At 38.7% G+C, this 15,887-nt stretch overlaps 1 protein-coding gene and 1 pseudogene across 3 annotated transcripts in view; one reads left to right on the forward strand and one right to left on the reverse strand.

Annotated features, from left to right (window-relative positions):
- Window positions 1–433: 433 nt before the first annotated feature.
- Window positions 434–15,887, reverse strand: part of ABHD17B (abhydrolase domain containing 17B, depalmitoylase) — a 50,084-nt gene continuing 34,630 nt past the window's right edge. The window contains exons 2-4 of one of the 2 annotated variants that reach the window (XM_081103888.1): window positions 7,789–8,258; window positions 4,436–4,615; window positions 434–1,934 (exon numbers count right to left, since the gene is read on the reverse strand). In XM_081103888.1, the coding sequence (XP_080960014.1) occupies window positions 1,715–1,934; window positions 4,436–4,615; window positions 7,789–8,255 (867 nt within the window). In that variant the 5' untranslated portion in view covers window positions 8,256–8,258 and the 3' untranslated portion in view covers window positions 434–1,714. Of the gene's footprint in view, window positions 1,935–4,435; window positions 4,616–7,788; window positions 9,826–15,887 lie in introns of those variants that run through there. The other variant, XM_081103889.1, reaches the window with a different exon arrangement.
- Window positions 11,375–12,016, forward strand: LOC308528265 (PRELI domain-containing protein 1, mitochondrial-like; annotated as a pseudogene). The gene has a single exon. The product of its transcript is annotated as a PRELI domain-containing protein 1, mitochondrial-like (transcript).

Genomic DNA, 15,887 nt, shown 5'->3' on the forward strand with positions numbered 1-15,887 from the left:
CATTCTTCTTCCAGGCTTCCACATACTATTCCCCTCAGCCAGTAATGTTTCACCTGGGCCACACAGGTTTAGTCATTTTTAAAGCTCAGTTGAAAACTACTTCACGGGACTCTACCTTATACTGTGAAGTCTATGAGACATGGCCAATGTCTATCTTTATCAGGCCTAAGGTTTTGCAAGCTTTAAACATGCAATAAATATTCATTGTATGAATATGGAATTAATCAAAGAAAACACTCAGCTAAACTCTGGGGTGTATGTTGTACAAAGAAGGAATTGTATAGGCTCCAAGACAATCTTGAAAAAGAAAAACCCCTCCAAAGGAAAGAAGTAATAAAATTTAGAAAACTATAGAACTATTAAGATGAACAGTAACTTTTCTTCACCCTTTATAGGAGGGAGAGAACATGGAAGAAGGCAAACAAGCACAGCTGAGTGGTATATTTGTTTTACTGTTAATTTGACACATCTGATCCAAAGCATTCACAATACTTGATATACTTTGAAGAGAATCATATACTATAGTCTTAGACATAACCGCAGAACAAGCAGAACAATTAAAACTACGTAAGGCCATAAAATATCCACAGTGTGTATTATTTCAATATCATTCATTTACAAGTTAGACTACATACCATTAATTTATTTTTTCTTTTTCTTTCATTTTTTAAATTCAGGAATGATTCATTCAAGGAAAGGCAACTTAGTTTTTGTTTGTTTTATTTTTTACTACATTGGTTAATATAAAAGTTATGAATTAAATGTTTTCTGATCTCCTACATCAGGAGTGAATCCATGAAATTCTTAGATAATAATCCAAACCAATAGGTCCTATTGTTAAAAATAGCCAAAGTGAAAAGGGACTAAAGCCAGTCTGTGGTCTTGAAGAGCATCCAATGGACTTTCAGGTTTTCTTATAATGAAGAGTACTGCAAAATTTAAAACAACGTTGCATACAAAAGTCATTCTTGAAGCTCTAAATGCCTTTTAAATAACTAAAATAAAAATTTTAAGTAGTTGCCTCACAGTACCAAACTTATAAATCAAAACTAGTTAAAATTCAGTGCTATCGTGACTTCTCATTTACAAGGTAACTAGTTGGTAAATTAACAGATGGCATAAAAATTAAGACTTAAATCATTTTTTTATTATTTTTTAGAGGAGAAAATGTATGATAACCAGGGAATACAGAAAATCCAATGTACTTTACAATAGAATAACTGTTTACACCTCTATTCCTGTACAACAGGGTTTAGGTCATCTCTTGTAAATTTGTGTGTTTTCTCAGTACTTAAATTGTTTCAGATATACAGCTTTTTATTGAAAGAATATTACATTTGTATACCAGGATAAGATTTGGTACATTGAGATGTTTTAAAAATATTTATAAATTTGTTTCTCATATGCAAAAGCATTTGGCAATACTTTTACAGCATTTGATTTCATAGAATTAAAATTTCATACAGTACTTATATCTTGATGTTAAAAAAAATTCACAGAAAAAAATATAAATTACACAGCCCGACTGCATGACACTGTTATTTCCAGTTATAGTTCTGGTAATTAAAACCTTCATTAAGTCTGTAAACAAATCATTACCTGTACATTTATGAAGGCAACTGACATGATTTGCAAACAAAACCTTCAGGTTTTATGTTCTTTACCAAAGAGTGCAGTTCAGCAAAAGAAAACCCGGTATGCAAATTTACAGATTTTACAAATTTACCAATTCCTGTGACACAAACTGTTTCAACCTTTCAAGGTATTGTCCATAAAGTTCCACATCATTGTGACCTGCCCCTTCAACCCACAGAGGCTCCACAGGTCTTTGGCAACGCTCAAACAATGCAAGGCCATGTGAAAAGTCAATGACTTCATCTTCAGTCCCATGAATTATTAATACTGGAGAGGTTATTTTAGAGATTTTGTCAATACTGTAGAGAAAAAGGAGGGGGAAAGTCAATGAATTAACTATGAAAAGGAATGTAAAACAAACTTTCTTGTGCTATATCAGAGAGATAATTCAAAAACCAGAATCTATTCAGAAGGAATTTAAAATGATTCAAACCCTACAGCACCTTTACATACAATGTTCATGTCTTGCACAGAAAAACTGAGGTTGCAAGGAAACTAAGGACCATTTCAAGTATGCTAATTTCATACCTTTCTGCACTCATATATGGCAGGATTTTTGTTTGTTTGTTTTACGGTATTAACTCACAAAAATAGAGCAAATATAATAAAACATAAAAAATTTTGGAGTTGAATAGTAGATAGGAGAAAACAATTTTTATGAGGACAGAAGATAAAGTGAAGAACCAACCCAATTTATACCATGGAATACAGGAGAAAACTAGGAAATGACAGGGGGATGAAGGTGGGTGATTGAAGTATTTACAATTTGTTCAAAGAAATAATTTAGGTCCCTCTCTGTCAGCATCTTTCCCTACTTCTTGCAGCAGGGTAACTGCACTCCACCCAAAACTGTGGGGTTTGTAGACTAAGGGATTGCCAGACACAGTTTAGGGCAGAGGTATCAGAGGCCAAGTGGGCATGTACATACTGGCTGCTGTGAACCCTTTCTCCCTACTGGGCTTCCAGAACTGGCATCCAGGACTTCATTCACCAAGGGGGAGTTTTAGAAAGTCTTCTTTGGAGACTATACCCACTTTAAAAGGAAAAATATATAAATATTGGTATGGGGGTTCGGGTTGGGATCCCCAATTAATTGGCTTGACCAGATCACTCTACAGTGAAGCTCACAGTCAACAAGTCTTAATCACCCGCTTCAGATCAGCACTTTAGTTCCTCTTCCTTACTGTGAGCAGACAACCAAGAATTACCAGACATCAGAGGATTACACTAACATAAGACAGAGATCAAAACAATCAGAATTTAAAAGGCAACACAAAGGAGACATAAATTACAGAGATTACACATAAAGCAAAACAAAAAACTTAAAAAATTCAGAGAGAGGGATAGGGAGGGAGGCTTGGGGGCACTATAATCATAAAATGAGGACAGAATTATAAAAAGTAAAAACATCATCAATGAAATTATTCAAGGCTGCATTTGGCTAAGGAAAGAATGTTTGGGTATATTATTTGCTGTCAGACAATTCAATACTAAAGGTCTTTTTCTAACAGTAAACTGTTAGTGCTGTCCTCTCTGTTGATGCAATAATGAAAGAGGGAGGCAGACAAGAGAGATAAATTTTACAGCAATAGTATTACCTCAAATACCTTCCTATCATCTCTATGATTCAGCTAAACAGAAGCAATGTAATGGACATACCTTCCAACCTACCATTATCTAAAACAAAAACAAACCGAAAATAAAAATCAAATTCCCTCCAATAGCCTGTTCTAGTGATAAAATCACATGTACTATAAGCATCCCTTCAAAAGTGACTTATGACTTGCTAATGATGAAAAAAAAAAAGAAGTTTTTAAAATGACCCTTGATGTTCTTATAAAGAATCAAGTGATGCCCTAGCCGGTTTGGCTCAGTGGATAGAGTGTCGGCCTGTGGACTGAAGGGTCCCAGGTTCGATTCTGGTCAAGGGCACATGCTCGGATTGCAGGCTTGATCCCAAGTAGGGGCCGTGCAGGAGGCAGCCAATCAATGATTATCACTTATGTTTCTTTCTCTTTCTCGCTCTCTCTCTCCTCTCTCTCTGAAATCAATATTAAAAAAATTAAAAAAAAAAAAGAACCAAGTGATGACTTGGCCTTTGGTCCATCTATCATTCATAAAAAAAAAATCCTCTTTAATGTTGCCAATTAGGCAAAGAAAAGAAAACTTAAATTTGCCAGATTCTCACTTCTTGAATTGGTGGGAACTACCATCTTGTCTTAAGAAGCAGTAGAAGTATCCCTTCTTTCAAATTTGTCTAACACCTTATGTTTGTAGACTTTATGGTGGCAATACTTACCCTAGTTCATTTAAGACTCAACTTTTTTTGCAATTCACTACTTTTGTCAATCAGATACCAATACATATCACTCATTTTTATTCACACGTGTCTCATTTTTCCTCTGCTTGTTCCTTTCTTTCAGTATTGTGTCTCAATGAATGGTATCACCACCCAGGGAATTATGTTCAAGTTCTTTTACTTAGTTAGCATTCTATATCTAGCCTGACATTTAGTTCTATCAATCTTGTTTCTCAAAATCATTTTGTCTCTAATACTAATGCCATTGTCTGGTTAAAAGGCCCTCAGTACTTTGCACCTGAATCACTACTGCTCAAACATTTCAGTTTCCTGACTGGTGTCTATTAACACCTGCTTAAGTTAATTTTTCACAATTTCTGTAAGATATGAAAAATATTAGCTCATGGATGAGTGATTTGTATCATGAATACCTTAAGTGATGGGCTAAAATTCCCCTCAAAAGTTTCTTTGAATTCAAGTATTTTGAATATTGGTACTTACTTTGGGAATGCATCAAAACAGTAGGTTTTCTTGGTATCAGGAAAAGCAACTCGCATTCCTGAGGTCAAAGGAGAATGAAGAATAACAGCAGCACTCTCGTATCGAGCAGCAAGATCCACAGATGGTACTGTCCCTATACTTTGGCCATATATAATCACATTTTCAGGGCGAATGCCATATCTACAAAGTTCAGAAATTGAAAAAAAAAAAAAAGGGTTGGACTGGTATGGAAATGTTCAATCATCCCTAACAACTTAGCTTTATAACTGAATGACTTAGACAATGTCAACAAATTTATATTTAAACTTTAAGTTTCTTAGTCATCACTATTATATTTAATGCTATAGTAAAATCTATTGTCTTAGCTTATTTCATTTTTCAATTTAATCATTTGGAAAAATTGCTGAGGTCTTTTTAAGTTTCAATCTTAAAAATTTTGTATTAAACCATTTATATAATTCAATATAGCATATTATTGACTAAATTTGGAACATATTATCACTAATATTTTAATGACTGATATAGTATTTACCTTCCATTAAATGTAAGAAACATTACTTCTCTAGACATCAAAAGTAGATCGTTTCCTTTTCTGAAGTTGGTCATATTGGTGAAAATGTAACATATAGTTACAGTATAGAATGAATGTACGCATTATTTTAGTCAATAGCAAATTACTATATTTCTTGAAATCTGCCTTTACTTACCATAGAAATGGATTAGTGATTGAAAAGATAGACAGATGAATGAAAATTCCAATGACATACAATTCAGTTAACTATGAATAGACTTCATGCTAAAATCTCAAGAGTATTGCTTTCTTCCCTTTCAAAAGGGTTCGGATTTAAATACGTAAACTCACTGAACTCAGTAATATTGGGTACATACTATGTTCCAGGCACAATTACCTGTCTACAGTATAATTGTCCCAACTATAAACTACTGCAAGTGCAAGTGAGATGCTACAGGAGCTAATGAATGTGGGGTTAAGGGTTAAGTGACATCAAATATGCCTTTCGACTTCAGTATCACTTCTGGCTGCTAAGGGCCATTTGATCAACAGCTTTTAATTTTTTTTTTTAGCTTTTAATCTTTTGAAAAGGTAATAGGGCTTTCCAAATTATCTGAGCATTCACCAGGAAAGAACAAGACAAGCCCTGTGTGCTCCCTATGGCCCTTTCCAGGGGCACACGCCTATTTGAACTATCCAGCTAACGACATCCCCTCCCATAGTTTCTTTCAATCAGTCCTACATTCAAGCATTTGGATATTTCCAGAGTTTGGGTTCCATCTACTCCAGACTGACTCTCAATGTAAGTAAACTCAGAAAAGTTTTCTTTACAACAGACCCGGCTGTGCATACTTTATAGGAATGAAAATTGGGAAAATGAACATTCGCAGCATCAGCATAACTCTTAAGGCTGCACAGATGCTGTTAGCTGAGTAGCAGCATTGCTGGTGGCAACTATAGGTTTTAGGCTAAAGTTAGTGATGGGCAAGGTTCAGAGCAGCAGAGGCAGCTGCCAATATCACATCAGAGGACTCCAAGCAATAACAGAATTTCAGAATAAAAGTTAGAAAAGACTTTAGAGACGATCTACTCTGGTTCATCTGCTTACTGAGCAGATATTCAAAGTCAGAGTAAGTTAGTGACAGACCTATAATTTGAACCCAGGAATCCTGACTCCCAGTCCAGTGTTTTTTCTTTTACAACACAAAGATAATGATTTCAAAATTTGTAGGTGAAGGCTGCATAGTGAATATTAGTCCCTTATTTTCTCTCGCTAGATCAGAAGTTCAGAAACTTAGGGTTATTATCAATTATCTTAAAAAGAAGACCAGACCATTCAAGTAATAACCACTTAAACTCATTATTTACTTTTCCCTTCCTGATTACTTAAGAAGCACTAACAATAAAGGCTGTCTGCTTTAACTTAGCATCTTTAAGAAACATACTAGTCCACTGGAGTTACCCTTTAAAATAGTGAATTATGGTATATAAATTATATCTCAATAAATCTGTTATTAAAGAATATATTACTGCCCTGGCTGGTGTGGCTCAGTTGGCTGGACATCATCCTGTGTAGTAGAGATTATTGGTACAACTCCCAGTCAGGGCACTCAATCCCTAGTGGGGGACATACAGAGGCAGCTGATCGATGTTGCCTTCTCACACCAATGTGTCTCTCTTCTCCCTTATACTCTCTCTAAAAACCAATTTTGTCATTTAAGGTGGTTTTTAACATTCTGTTCTTCTACCCAACCCTGAACTCCTTCCCTACTACTTATATTGGAGGGGTAAATGGTTCTAAAGACATTTTCCAAAAAAGGCTATGCCTACTAACAAAATTGAAGTGGTTCTTAACTAACTGAAATAATTCATATTTAAACATTAAATTAGATACATTGTTTTCTTTTTCTTTATATTTTCATATCTCTCTAGTTCTTTTTTTAAAATTTAATTTTGATTGTTGATACTATTATAGACGTCCCCATTACCCTCCTTCTCCCCACTGCCCTTGCCTACCTCTACCCAGTCCCCACCAACTCCTTCCCTCTGGCCATCACCATACTGTTGGTCTATGTCTATGGGTTATGTATATATGTTCTTTTTCTTTTCTTTATGTCCTTAGCTTCTATCTAAAATACTGAGGAAGTCAGGCAGCTTATCAATGTCTAATAGGAAGAATAACTCATACTAAGATATCTACTTACTGCATGCTAAATAATGAGATAATACACTGAAGTTTACAAAATTGCATTATTTTTTTAGAAGATTTGTAAGTATCCTGGTGACTAGGTAAGACTAATACAATTTCTAGCTTCCAAAAAAATGTAGTTATAAACAAAGAATAACTGACATAGTAACAGAAATTATGTAAATGATTTATCATAGCATTAACTTTTCTTCACTTGAGAGCCTCTCCAAATTTTGAGTCCAGAATGAAAGTAAAATCTGTTTTATAGAATGAAAACTTTAAAAATAGTTCCATTAAGATATCTTTAAGCCACATCTTCTAGGAGATAATTCTATAGAATAATGCAAACCCTGGCTTAGGATTTTGACAAAAACAATGCTTCCTCTTACACTGTTAATGACAGGTCAAGTCAATGAGTAATTAGCTAAATCACATTTTCTCTCAATCTCATAAAATGCTGCAATTTTGAAAAAACATTTTTTATATCACACTTTAATAAATTCAATTACAATCTAATTTTAACTCTTCATAGGTATATAATGGCAAATATAGTCTCTATTTAGCACTTTAAAATGTGTTATAAAAAGTTTTTATTTTATTCTAATACAAGACAATTTTCCCAAGTGTGGAAAATAATTCCCAATCACCATTTACCTTGTCCTAAGAGCAAGCCAAGCAGCTTCTATGTCTGCATAGAGGTTCTTCTCCGATGGTTTCCCAGAACTTGCACCATATCCAGAATAATCATATGAGAATATATTACAGTTAATCCGTGATCCCAATCCTATGTAAAAGCTGCTCATCTGACCAAGATCAACAGCATTTCCATGTGAGAAGAGTAAGGTGTATTTGGCATTGGGTGAGCAACGCACAAACATGCAGGCAATTCTGTTGCCTTTACTGGTTCTAGTCATGAAACATTCCATAGCATCTTTTTCTCTAGAAGAATACTGCCAGTCAGCTCGTTCTGATAGGTGTAAAGTCCAGCGGCTTCCACTTTCATCACACATTAGTGTGTAAGTTGGATCAGGTGGCAAAAATGCTAATTTTGAAGCAATTTTTCCTGGACAAGGTGGACAGCAGAAGAGGCAACATAGCTCACTAAATGAAAGATTATTCATCTTCTGAAAAAGAAAAGAAGATAGCAAATGTTTTAATCACTGAATTGTGCATTCTGAATTCTCATACAATAGAAAGTTAAAACAAAGACACCAGTAGCCAGTGTCTACTACTATTATTTCAAGTTATCTTCAACCAAAACAGATTTTGGGAATCTTTCTAGAAATACTGTAATTCCTGGATGAGGCAAATGTTCCTGATCAGGAGAGAGACTATATGTTTCAAATAGTAATGATTATATTTTAAAATAACCAAAATATGAAAAATACAAGAGTAGAATTAATGTTTATTTCCTTACAAATATCAACACAGTAAGTATAAAATAAGTATCTTTAGTATAGTTTGTAAGTTCTGTGAAAATTCTCAGAATCTCATGGAGAAGCAAGGGAATTAACATAAAATAGTAAATATGTAATACAGTTATTACTATTTGTTACTATTGTGCTAGGTGTTCTATGCATATTTCCATGTTTAATCCTCGAAACAACCCTATATGTTGGTCTCTCACAGCTTGAGGCAGTGGTGGAGTCAGGATTTGACACCTGGCTCAGTCACTATGTGTATCACTGGGCTACAGTGTCAAGAGCTCTCAACACTATTAGAACAGAATCTTATCATTTTAGCCACAGTGCCAGAGGCCCAAATAACTTATAAAACATTAAATGTATGCATGCATGTAATCAATGCCCATATTAAAAAGGCTGTAATATAAAGTCCATTACGGAAAAAGGTAAAATCTTATAAAAGTAAAATTTCTAAAATGGTTAGGTGGGAAAGAACAAAAATATTTGTAGCCAGAGATGGGGGTGGAATCCCAACTCTACCACTTACTAGCCGTGTGTCTTTGGGTAAATTATTTGCCTTTTTTACTCTCTTTGTTTTTGTAAGTGAGGCCAATACCTATACTGAACACAGTGGCTGTGAAGAACAAGTACAATAATATAGTTTAGGCACACAAAAGAGTAATGGCCAGATAGTTGGCTCACTTAGGAATGTTCCACCTTCTTCTATGTCTTTTTTATTAATATTTAGAAAATATCCACCTCATATTAACTCAGGAACAAAAATAAATACTTGTTTGCCCTACCAGCATTTCCTTCTATGTTTTCTTTTCTCAAATTCTTATGTTCTTTTAGCAATAAAAGACCTTTGCTTAGTTCCTGGTACCTAATTTTTACCAAAAAAATCTAAATACAAGGATAGGAAAAACTGTACATTATACCAAAAATGAGTGACTATAAGAGGTGAAAATATTTGGAAAGAAAAGAATGCCCTTTTCACTTACTATTGAATTAAAATCTAATTTGTATTGCTCAATACAAGTGTGATTATTTCTTACTTTGAACTAATTAGGTAGAAAGAAGCAGAAACAGCACAGATAGAAACAAGAGTTGGAGCAATATAAAAGGCTTTAAAAGAAAGTCTGTCTCTTGGATACTGGGAAACAATTTTACTTGTTATTTTACCTTTATTCCTCTTCAGCCGTCAAAGCAAATATAGCCTGAATATGTTAATGTCTTAGTCTGATTGGAACAAGAGCTAGAACAAAAATGACAACTGGGTATTGTCTCTAGTGGCAAACTCCCTGAAGTGTTATGTGCTAAAAAGGATTCTGAGGGCATACCCAGGGCTTGGCAGGCAAAGAATGTGTGATAAATTAGCAATGTTTACGACAGAATTTAGCTACAAATTTATTATTCTGGTCTGGAGGATAAAGGACCTGGTGAAGAAAATGGAAGGAAAGGGAGGGGAGTTCAAAGGGTCAGTTCCAGAGAAAGGGATGACCTGGAAAAAAGTTGAGGTGGAAGGTACAATATAGCAATGCTGTGTTATTTCTTGCCCCCACTATCTTATATGCCATCAACTGCTGACCCACAATAGCTTATTAAAAGCTTGATTAATAAGTAAAATGTACACAGCTAGACTATGTTCCTGTAATTTACCTCTTGAACATGAATACTTTTATATACTCTAAGGCCCTGACCAGTTTGGCTCAGTGGATAGAGCATCAGCTTGTGGACTCAAGGGTCCCAGGTTCGAGTCCGGTAAAGGGCATGTACCTTGGTTGCGGGCACATCCCCAGTGGGGAGTGTGCAGGAGGCAGCTGATGGATGTTTCTCTCTCATCAATGTTTCTAACTCTCTATCCCTCTACCTTCCTCTCTGTAAAAAATCAATAAAATACCCCAGCCATAGGCAGCTGCCTAGGTGGCCTCGTAACTAGGTGTTACACTGCTGGGAGAACAGCAGTCAGAAGCTAGCTGGCATCTTGGGCCTGGTTCCTGCCAACTCTGTTGTTAACTATACCAGGATGCCCGCATAATTAGAAAAAAGAAAAAGAAAAAAATCAATAAAATATATTTTAAAAAAGAAAGTAATTTTGAATTAAACATGGCTGGCTGAACATATACAATGCTTCAGAGATGCCTCTGGGGATGAACACCAAAGGTGAGCAGCACACAGGAAAGCTGCAGTGCTAGAGCCTGGTTTAATGAAAAGACAACCTGACCTTTAGGGTGGCAGAAGAAAGTATTCCCATCACTACTGCCTCAAATCCAGATAACTGATGTCCACTTAGTAACAAAAACTTGCAAATTAGCACCTTCCTAATAATAATAAGCCTGGTTTAGAGCAGCAACATGGATTTGCTTAAAAGTTATTTTCTCCTTTTCTGTGTGAAAAATTTCACAATAAAAGTATAAATAAATCAAATAATCAGAGTTGAGTAGTTACTGAGGAAAAACATTTTATTCTTAATAAAAAAATTTAAGAATCATTAAAATATCTTGTTAAATTTAGATTATTTTAAGTCTTGTTTGTTTTATATAAAACACATTTGAATAAAAATGCCATTTACTAATCATTTCTTGGCAACAAAGTCTTGAAGAGATATGGCAGTGAATTATCACAGGGGGAAAGTATCAGACAACTCAGTGTACACAAAAGCCATAAAGGGGGGCGGCCTGACAACTCCTCATGGCGGCAGCTGCTGGTGGGGTGCAGTGGGGCGGTGACAGAGCTGGTGCCTGGCAGGTGTGCGCCGAGCTCCGGCCTGGCCTCCACGTGCCCCCGGGCTCTGCACCCCTGATGCTGCTCGGGTGCTGACCCGCCTGGCCGGGACAATGGTGAAGTATTTCCTGGGCCACAGCATGTTCCGGAGTTCCTGGGACCAAGTGCTCGCTGCCTTCTGGCAGCGGTACCTGAATCCCTATAGCACACAGACGACACAGTGCACCGGGAGGAGACCCCTGGCCAGAAGCTCCTGTCTTGGAGACTCCTGACCAAGACCAACAGGATGCCCCGCTGGGCCGAGCGACTATTCCCTGCCAATGTCGCTCACTCAGTGTACATCCTGGAGGATTCTATTGTGGACCCACAGAACCAGACAACGACCACCTTCACTTGGAACATCAACCACGCCCGGTTGACGGTGGTGGAGGAACGATGGATGTGTTTACTGTGTGAACTCTGATAATAGCGGCTGGACCGAAATCCACCGGGAAGCTTGGGTATCCTCTTGTCTGGCGTCTCCAGAGCTGTCCAGGAATTTAGTCTCGTCCGGTTCAAAAGCAATGTGACCAAGTCAGTGAAGGGTTCTGAATGCATCTTGACCAAGCTGCAAGGTGAGGCCCCTTCCAAAACCCTTGTTGAGAGAGCCAAGGAAGCCAAGGAGAAGGAAAAGGAGACGGCACTGGCAGCTACAGAGAAGACCAAGGGACCTTGCCAGCAAGGCACCCACCAAGCAACAGCAGCAGTTTGTGTAGCCAGTGGAGAACCTGGTGTGGGAGCACACCCCACCACCTGCAGCACTCCCTCTGCCCTCCCCGCTGTATTTTATTATTAAAAGTCAACTTCCAGCCTGATCTACTCTCTGGGTAGTGGGTTGGAAGTAGTATCTGTTTGGCACCTACAGTGCATCAGACCTGTTATCCATGCCTGGGCCAGGCCTGCTTCTTCCTGCATTGGATAGCTGAGGAGAGATTTGCCCAGGGTCATGGACAGCATTCAGGCAAAGTGGTCATAAACACTAGGCACGAGAGAGAGAGAGAGAGAGAGAGAGAGAGAGAGAGAGAGAGAGAGAGAGAGAGAGAGAGAGGGAGGGAGAGAGGTGTGGGGAGGAGAGAGAGAGAGAGAGAGAACAGCTTAAGAATGAAGTAAAAAAGTGTGCCAGATCAACCGAAGGACTTGTATGCATGCATATAAGCATAACCAATGGACACAAGACACTGGGGTGTAGGGGAGACCAGGGGATTGTCAAGGGGGGAAAAAAGAAAAAAGGAGACATATATAATACTCTTTGTAATACTTTAAGCAATTAAAAAAAAAAGTGTGCCAGAAAATTCCATCCAACTGGAATCCCTGATATAACAAAACAAAACAAATCAGTATCTGAAATTAGATTGGTTGGGTAAGAGAATTGATAACACTTGAATGTATTAGTAGGTTGAAAGATTAGGTTGAGGAATTCCCAAATATGCTATTTTTCAGGGGGAGAGGGATGAAGAGATAGAAAATATGAAAGAAAATTTGAGGATAGAAATAGAAATACCATGATCAATACTATAGAAGTTCCAGGAAAATAGGAGAAAATAGAGATAAGATAAGAATTTCTCAGAATTAAAGTAAATTCAGATTGGAATAGCTAAGTGCCAAACAGATACTTAAGAACAGACGAACTACCAAGGAATAAGAATCAGATGAACATCTGACTTTTCAATAGCAACGCTAAAAACCAGAAGACAGTGGAGGGATAGTATTAAAAATAAATAAATGTCAAACTTAGAATTTGACCATTTTAGTGAGGATAAAATAAAAATATCTGCAGGCATGTAGAAGCTTAGAATGTTTACCAAACCAAGACACTCTTTAAAAACTCCAGCAAGGAGGAAAATAAACCTAAGAGACTCTATTTATTGTATATAAATGCTCACATATATAAATGCTCACAGCGCTATAATTCATAATAGCTAAAATAACCATAAAATGCCCATCAATCAATGAATAAATATACAATGAAGTATTATTCAGCCATAAAAAGAACAAGTACTGTTGCATGCTCCAAATTGGATGAATCTTGAAAAAATTATGCTAAGTGAAAGAAACTAGTCACAAAAGATCATTTGTTATATTATTTTATTTGTATGCAATGTCTAGAATACACAAATCCATACAGACAGAAATAGGTTAGTGGCTCCATGACTATGGCAGCTAGGAGAGTTGGGGAATAATGGCCAAAGAGTATGAGGTTTCTTTTGGGGATAAGAAAAATGTTCTAAAATTAATTTGGGCAGTGGTTGTACCACTCTATTAATAGTATATTAAAAACCACCCAACTGAGCATTTTAAATGAGTAGTTTGTAGAGTATATGAATTATATCTTAATACAGCTGTTAGAAAAAAAAGAAAAGGTGTTTGGAGAGCTAAGGTAACTTGCAAAGAAAGAGCAAAAATACCCATGCATTTGTTGGGTGGCTGGGAATTTTCTCTTTTATGTATTAAGACAGACTACAGAAAAATAAAGTAATAAAGACAAACTGGTGCTGGTACAGAAACAAACAGACTTAATGATAGCATTGTATTAACTAGTTATTATTGGAAAGGAGAAAAGGGAAGGCCAGATATTGTAGGCATGTCATTTGGGCAGCTTCACCTGGAAGCTACAACTTTACACTCCCCAGGGGCCAAAGCAAAGAGAAGATAGAAGATTTGGGATGCAAAACCCCCTAAACAAAGTTCATTCTCTTGACTCTCTTGGGACTTGAGTGACTCTGGGCTTATGGGGCTCTTCTGCTCCTGCTTCCCTGCATTTGCCCACATGGCACATGGACTAATGGACTGTAACTGACCCAGTTCCAACATGGAAAGGAAACTCTGGATGCTGGCTTTGCTTTTAGCTTTACTGAAACCCCAGCTATACTTCTTCTATGACTGGACTAAGGGAAATGGGACTTGTAAACCCAGAGATGTAATTCTACAGAAATAAAGCTTTCTACCATATCTCATCCTCCTGTGGGGGCCTCCGGAAATGCTTCTTCCAGTGGTACCCCAAGAACCCCACTCCCATTGGGGGAAGACTAGGCATGGTTTTCTCCAATAACACCAGTAACCGAAGACATAGCTTATAAACAGCTGAGCATAAATGAGAATCTTCTATGACACAGCTGGTTTCTCAAAGCAGTAGGAAAGGATGGATCCTTGAGAAGATGGTTCCGAGAAAATTTACCAGATAGGCAAAAGTAGTTGGATCCCTACCTCTCAGTATGTAGAACATAAACCACAGAGAGATTATAGACCTAAAAGGAAAAACTAATATAACTTAAAAAAAAATTCCACTAACAATAAAACATTGGTTGATTCAGGTCCATTTAAATAACGGATTTTCATGCAGTGAAAAATGCTTTGGGAAAGATGATTTCTTTATCTCAAACTGTCAGAAGGTTAATATTAAAATACTAGTAGAGACCCGATGCACAAAATTTGTGCAAGGATAGGGGAGGGGTTCCCTTAGCCCGGCCTGAGCCCTCTCACAATCTGGGACCCCTCGCTCCTAACTGCCCGCATGCTCACTCCTAACCACCCGCCTACTCGCTCCTTACTACTTGGCTTGCTGCTCCTTAGCACTACCGCGGAGGTGAGAGAGGCTCCTGTCACCACCACTGAGCTCGCTAGTTGTGAGCCCAGCTTCTGGCTGAGTGGTGCTCCCACTGTGGGAGCGCACTGACCACCAGGGGGCAGCTCCTGCTTGAGCATCTGCCCCGTCGTGGTCAGTGCGCATTATAGCGACCAGTCATTCTGGTCCTTCTGCAGTAATAGTTGCTGGGCTTTTATATATATACTAGAGGCCCGGTGCACAAAAATTTGTGCACTCGGGGGGGGGGGGAGCGGAGGGGAGGGTCCCTCAGCCCGGCCTGTGCCCTCTTGCAGTCTGGGACCCCTCAGGAGATAACGACCTGCTGGCTTAGGCCTGCTCCCGGGTGGCAGAGGGCAGGCCTAATCCCTAGGTGCAGCCCCTGATCGGGCTCAGAGTAGGGCTGATTGGGGAGTTGGGGTGCCGCCCCCTGTCATGTACAGAGCAGGGCGGATTGGGAGGTTGGGATGCCACCCTCAGTCATGCTCAGGGTAGGGCCGATTGGGGGATTGGGGCACCACCCCGTCACACTCAAGGTAGGGTCGATGGGGAGGTTGCGGCGCCACCCCGTCACGCACAGAGCAGGGCCAATCAGGGGGTTGGGGAGCTCCCCCCTGTCACGCACAGAGCAGGGCCCATCAGGGGGTTGGGGAGCTCCCCCCTGTCATGCACAGAGCAGGGCCAATCAGGGGGCTGGGGCGCCACCACTGTCACACTCAGGGCAGGGCCGATGGGGAGGTTATGGCTCTACCCCGTCACACACAGAGCAGGGCCCGTGGGGTGGGGGGGTTGGGGCACCGCACCCTGTCACACACAGAGCCGCAGGGCGATCAAGGGGTTGGGGAGCTCCCTCCTATCAGGCACAGAGCAGGGCCTATCAGGGGGTTGGGGCGCTTTCCCCTGTCAGGAACAGAGCAGGGCAGATAGGGAGGTTGTGGCCCCACCCCCTGTCACACACAGAGCCGCAGGGCGATCAGGAGGTTTGGGCGCTGCCCCTTGTCACACTG

This window comes from Myotis nattereri (assembly GCF_964212035.1).
Source record: "Myotis nattereri genome assembly, chromosome: 12".
Classification (NCBI taxonomy): Eukaryota; Metazoa; Chordata; class Mammalia; order Chiroptera; family Vespertilionidae; genus Myotis; species Myotis nattereri.